Here is a 7029-nt window from a genome sequence, read left to right as displayed (position 1 = left end):
ATAAACATGAAAACTGCTACTGCAATGAAATATTTTTTGTGAAATATACACTGGCAGGAACTTCATAATTATTCATCTCATATTTGACTAGTACTCAAAATGAGAAGCATGGATCGCAAATTACTTCACAAGGTCAATCTGTATTGAGAATATGCAAAAGCAATACAATATGACGAAGTAGAAGTTTTTTAGAAAGTAAAATTTAAAAGAGAAAAAAGAAGAATTAGGGAGAATCAATAAATTAGTAATAATTTACAGCCATTGTGTGAATATTAACATATATAGTTCCTTCTAAAAAAATGTTATCCACAAATTTACAATCCAACTATTGCCTGTAACCTGCCTAAATACCCACTGCAGTTTGTGCACCCCTCCTTGGAAGTCACTGACAACATGGCAAAGATACCCAACAAGGAATTAACCAATCACCAATTAGTTCTCTTACCTTATGACTTCCCCTGACACGTTTATCTTGCTGTATGAATGGACGCATCACAAACATAGATTTTTCCAGTCAAGACACAAGTACCAAACTATAAGAGCTGCACATGAAAGTAAAGGCTGTAAAGCCAGTGCTGACTCGAGCTCCACCTCAGAATTAGATGCCAAATCCACAATTAACCCTTTGACAATTTACTTACACTAATCAAAGTTGAAGCATATGTTAGTTGCATGGTCTGCTCAAATGGTTCTGTGAGAGATCAGCCACACTGCGGCATTAATTATCAAGAGCAGCTTATGGCTCAGATATATCTGGCCAATCAAGCCTCTTCCTGTGGCTTGTTAATTTGCAAACAGCATTCACTGCCATGTCAGATAATATTAGCTTGCAGCCCTCAAGAATAATAATAAAAAGTCTGGCCACAGCTGGGGGCTAATGACCTCTAGCATTTGATATTAATGGGTTACATGATGGAAATCTGAATTGACTAGTGACATCCATCAGTTTAAAAAGAGAACTGACATGTTCAATGAGTGATGAGGGACTATTTGTAGTCCTTGTACTGCAAAGCTTTCAGAAACACAGATCCAGTTTCTATTTTCAAATAATGAGGTGAAGTGAAGTATTCGTAAACCTTCCTAACAAAAGTAGGCCACTGTGTCATACATAACATGCAGCACTCAAGTTATATCCCTCCCAAAACCAAAAAACACAGGTGGATCAGACATGCACATGCCTGATGTTGAAGTCTAGGACACAGGTAGATTATGCTTAAACCAGATTGCCCATAAGAAAAAGCTGCTACTGAAGAAGATTGCAGAGGCACCGGCTGGCTGCCATGTTTCAGTGCCATATGTGGGTCAAATATTTCTGCGTGATTTTGACCATAATGAGGGCAATTAAGCCTAAACCAGAAGATTCTGGCTTAATTTACTTCATTGACCTGGTAATATTTGCTAATACCATGGTACTGAATAACACACACCCTGCTCATCATTACATTTAGCTGATGCCTTCCAAGAAGAGTTGCAGAACGATTTGAAATAACATTTCCAGACACACATGCAGAATGTTTTTTTTTCTCCACTGAATTGGTCTGTATGTCCAAAACATAAAGAATGGTATTATTATGGTAGCAAATGCAAAAAAAAAAATAAAAGAAATAAAAGAATAAATAAACAAATAAATAAATTAAATAATATCATTATGTAATATTAAGTAAGTAATATTACTATGGTACTATAAAAACAACATTACATGGTACTACAAAAACAAACCATTTCTATGTCCAGAAACATAGTATTAGCATGGTACATGCACCATAGATATATATATATATATATATATATATATATATATATATATATATATATATATATATATACATATATATATATATATATATATATATATATATATATATATATACACACACACACACACACACACATAGACACGGACACACACACACACACACACACACACACACACACACACACACACACACACACACACACACACACACATACATACATACATACATACATACATATATATATATATATATATATATATATATATATATATATATATATAATTGTAATACATGTTCTAAAACAATATACATGGTACTACTTTCAAACAAATGAATGAACAAATAAAAAAAAATACAGAGAAATTGTCAAGGAGGGAAAGAGGTCACGCATTGAGATTTGTTTCATCTCAGTGAAAAGAGCTGCAGTGTGTCTTTGTGAAATATAATAAATATAAACACAATTAGCCGTGTTAGGGCAAATATATTACAGTAATTGCAACAGAAAATGTGGTTGCAATGAAGGAAAACACACCTAAAACAGGCCACCTGAGCTCAATTCATGGAAAGCAACACAATGCAGTTATTGCAATATAAGGGCCGGTCGTTATAGCAACAGGTAACCCGTGAATCTGTCCCTGAGCATCATTAATTCCCATTTACCATGTACAACACGCATGAAATGTTCCGCTAGATCAGAGCTACTAGGGTTTATAGTGATTTGGTTGGGTTGCTTATTGTTTTTCTTCATTATGTCCGTCCCCTCCAATATACTGAAAAACTATCATCATTCCATCCAGAATCAGGGATCTGACATGCCCGTCTGTTTCCACGCAGTCCGAGTATGACAGTTCTGCCACAAATAACCGGTTAGTGACAGATGTATTTTGCAGATAACTGAGCGCTTTAAGTAATGGATGAGCCCCTGATCAATGAACCCCTTCACAGAAGTGAGGGTACACGACAGGACACGAGAAGTCTGACTGATAAACAACAGTGTAACAGCACTCAGCGCGTTTGTTTCCTGGCAACAGGCGAGCGCTGATCTTGTTCACTCATTGTACGTGACGGCCTATTTCCACCGCAACAACACCAGCGCAATAACACATGCATTCCAGTCCACAAACATTGATGGTGCAAGCGAAAATCAATAAGCATTTGGCCAGTGACACACACGTACCTTTAGATTTAGTTGTGGTAAAGCTGTCAAAAGCATTGCACATGGATACAGCATTAGCGTTGGGTCTGAAGAGAAGAATCGCGGAGCCGTCTTCGGCAGTGAATAATAGACACCACCTTTTCTTGAGCATCAGAGACGGGCAGAAATGAGCGCAGTTAACCCACCAAGCGCATCGTCCCCACCACGGAGTCTCGCAGACAGCGTCATCCCACCTGTAATGCGGCTCTCTTAAAGACACACGAGTCTCTTTCACGCGTACAGAGCCTGAGCGGTTAGTATGGCAAGCCGGTTTAACATTTGGCTCATTCCTGTTATACTCGGACTTTTATGTCTCAATGATTTATTGACTCACATTTTCTCTAAAATGAGTCACATTTTTATAAGATATGGCTTAAATTGTATATTTGATCACTTAAACAGAGATAATAGACATTATAAATACTTTTGTATTATTTATTTTACACACCTTTATATTGATGTATGCATTAAATTTTATTATGTCCAAAGTGCAAAGTAACCAACTTCTACAAGAAATGTAAACCATGAAATGATTTAAAATTCAAAATATGTTTTAATTATGTTATACAGAGAGACTAAAACTGCTTCTAATCATACATATAAATCACATGAAAATATAGTTTTTTCTTCAATTACAGTAAAAACAAACAAGTAAAAACAAATCTGACATAGTTGTAAAAGTTCTGTTAATCTGTAGAAGGTTAGCTAGCTAAATGTTGATCACTCAATGAGATATGGCTAATTTAGCTCAAAGAGTGGAAATTCTAATAGAATATAGTATTTAGTGTATATAGCAACTTGCTATGTCCAAATTTTGTAAATTTCATATTTTTTCCACAAATCCATGCTATTGGTCAGTCCCCACGTGGGTATGTTAATTTTACTAATTATTAAACAATCTAAAGTCTTAAAAATAGCTTGAGAGCAAATGTCGTAACTCCATTGGACACTTCAACTGTCTGAGAAGTCTCGTAACTCCACCTCTTCTTCACACCGCGGGAGCTGCACGGCATAATCAAGAATGAGAGTCGCAACGAATCCGCGTCGAGCAACACATCCTCTGAGGTATATATCCTCAAAACAGTGGTTATTCAAAATTCAGTTATATGAATTATATAATAACAGTTTATATATATTATATATAACAGTTTTATCTTGAAGTAATGGTAGTGCTGAGGTGTCATGTATCGTTTCTGAGGATGCTAGATTTTTCTTTCTGCTAGGTCTAGCATTGTACGGTCACTATCTTGTTGACTGAAATCTTCCATGGTTTTGTTTCTGATGAGGATAATGAATTTAATGCACAAAAATAGCATGACATTGACTTAGTTAACCACTGTGCACTGGTTTTGTCGTCATGTTTGGCGAATAGCTAATGGATTTTCGTAGGGCTTAAAGAAAATCTTGACCAACGCTATTTCTGGCGCTCGTCTGAGGATCGGAACTTAGCTCAAGACAATCCACTGCAATGCAGACTAAACCCTGTGCATTGCATGCCATCATGTTCAACAAGTAGCTGCCTTTGCCATGTTCATCACTTTAAGCAAGCTAGCTGGCTTCTTGCCTCGTTATCATGCGTAAACATGCCGTATAATTTAGGGAAACGATCATTTGACTTTTAATCATTTAATTTTTTTGCAGCAACCTTGTCTGTCCTTAGAGGAACTCTGTCAGATGCGGCCTCTATTCAGACCACCTGAAGATCAAAGAGCTGAAATTCGAACACCTCCAAGACCTGAAGGAATTCTTCCCAAAATACTTTTTTTTTGAGAATTACATAAATATTAGTTTTCAAGTTTGCTGCTAAACTGCTTTTAGATCTTTGTTTCAGTTGTTTCTGTGATGTACTGAAATATAATTACAAGCACTTCATACGTTTCAAAGGCTTTTATCAACAATTACATGACATTTATGCAAAGAGTCAGTATTTGCAGTGTTGGCCCTTCTTTTTCAGGACCTCTGCAATTCGACTGGGAATGCTCTCAATCAACTTCTGGGCCAAATCCTGACTGATAGCAACCCATTCTTTCATAATAACTTCTTGGAGTTTGTCAGAATTAGTGGGTTTTTGTTTGTCCACCCGCCTCTTGAAGATTGACCACAAGTTCTCAATGGGATTAAGATCTGGGGAGTTTCCAGGCCATGGACCCAAAATTTCAACATTCTGGTCCCCGAGCCACTTAGTTATCACTTTTGCCTTATGGCACGGTGCTCCATCGTGCTGGAAAATGCATTGTTCTTCACCAAACTGTAGTTGGATTGTTGAAAGAAGTTGCTGTTGGAGGGTGTTTTGGTACCATTCTTTATTCATGGCTGTGTTTTTGGGCAGAATTGTGAGTGAGCCCACTCCCTTGGATGAGATATATATTTCAGTTAGTTTGGGACATTTAGCGCCGGCTTCAGTATCTAAATCCCGCATTTTTTTTCTCTTGCTTTCTCAGCCCCACCGTTTTCTTTCCGTTTTTCACCCGCGGTCGCGTTATGCATATTGTTTGTTTCTATGTTTCTTCTATGTAACGTTAACATCTTTGCTGTTCGGTTCTTCCTACTCTTCCACTTCTTCTTCTCCTTACTTGGCGGCCACGGCCAGTGCAGCTGGCATCCAACTAAAAGGTGCATTCAGAGCCGGCCAAGCCACTAAGCGACCCTTGCAATTGCAAAGGGCCCCGTAGCCAGCAGGGGGCCCCCTAGAGTCACTCTAAAAATAATTGTTTCTGCAAATATTCTCGTAAACACAGTCGGTTATGTTTTAAGTGTGTGTGTGTGTGTGTAGGTGTGTGTGTGTGTGTGTGTGTGTGTAGGTGTGTGTGTGTGTGTGTGTGTGTGTGTGTGTGTGTGTGTGTGTGTGTGTGTGTAGGTGTGTGTGTGTGTGTGTGTGTGTGTGTGTGTGTAGGTGTGTGTGTGTGTGTGTGTGTGTGTGTGTGTGTGTGTGTGTGTGTGTGTGTGTGTGTGTGTGTGTGTGTGAACTCACTGGGCGCGTTGACACCATAGACAGTAAAAGATATGGACACAGCGACCCCATTGGATTCAAATGGAGACAAGTGAAGTTGTTATCTCTTTATTCCCGAGACAACTTTGCCATCGGAAAGGGTGTGTCTGCCACAGGCTGCGCTCCAGACTGACTACACATCGTGACATGCTACATTTCTTAAATAAAAATTGAAAAAAGACTGCCGAAAAAATTATCGAGCTCATTTTTTTAATAGTGCGATTAATTGATTTATCGACTATCACGACAGGCAGAGCCGGCCCTAGACCTTTGGGGGCCCTAAGCAAAATTCGGTTGGAGGCCCCTTTGACCGTTTTAAGTAAGGCCTAAAGAAAAGCAATGACTACCTTATAACTATACTGTACATATTATATCTACTATGTTATTTTTACATTTTTTAGTCTATTAAATTATGTTTAAATTATTCTATGTATGCTGTATGTTAATTATCTTTTTTACGCTGATGGTCCTGAGTAAGTATTTTTTTCTTATGTGGCAACATGTACAGAATGACAATAAAAGACCTTGAGTTCTTGAGTTGAGTTCCATGTTTGATGTCTAAAAGGAAAATTATGATACCACTGAGCTGAATGGCAGTGCAGTTCAACGAACACACACTGATGAACTTGCTGAATAAGAAGACTGATAAAGTGATTTTCACTGACCTTCAAAGAAACATTTTTAATTGACACCAGAGTTTATGAGGCACAAACAACAGCCTATATATAATTTAAATGAAATCGAGCAAATAGAATAACATTTAAATAAAATATTATATATAATAATAAATAGAACATTTAAATGTTTGAATTTTTCAAATAAACAAAATTAACAATAACATCTAAAACACCACAAACAAGATTAATAGTAACAATAATAAGAATTAGGTAATATTTCAATAGAACTATTAAAATCCATATTTGTGCAGAATGACGAGTAAACTTTAATTTAATGATGTAAATAGTAGGCCTGTCGTGATAGTCGATAAATCAATTAATCGCACTATAAAAAAATGAGCTCGATAATTTTTTCGGCCGCGATCATTTCTTTTTTCAATTTTTATTTAAGAAATGTAGCATGTCACGATG

The 7029-nt window shown here is 37.1% G+C and overlaps 1 protein-coding gene across 1 annotated transcript in view; it reads right to left on the bottom strand.

The window, feature by feature from the left end:
• The window catches only part of LOC132154243 (protein FAM131A-like), an 8063-nt gene extending 4857 nt beyond the window's left edge, over positions 1-3206 (bottom strand). The window contains exon 1 of the mRNA XM_059562816.1: positions 2935-3206. Coding sequence (XP_059418799.1) covers positions 2935-2988 — 54 coding nt within the window. The 5' untranslated portion in view covers positions 2989-3206. The remainder of the gene's footprint in view (positions 1-2934) is intronic.
• Positions 3207-7029: the final 3823 nt, after the last annotated feature.

Source organism: Carassius carassius, chromosome 12 (genome assembly GCF_963082965.1).
Source record: "Carassius carassius chromosome 12, fCarCar2.1, whole genome shotgun sequence".
NCBI lineage: Eukaryota > Metazoa > Chordata > Actinopteri > Cypriniformes > Cyprinidae > Carassius > Carassius carassius.
Note: the sequence above shows the minus strand (reverse complement) of the source record. Positions and strands in the feature narration are given on the sequence as shown.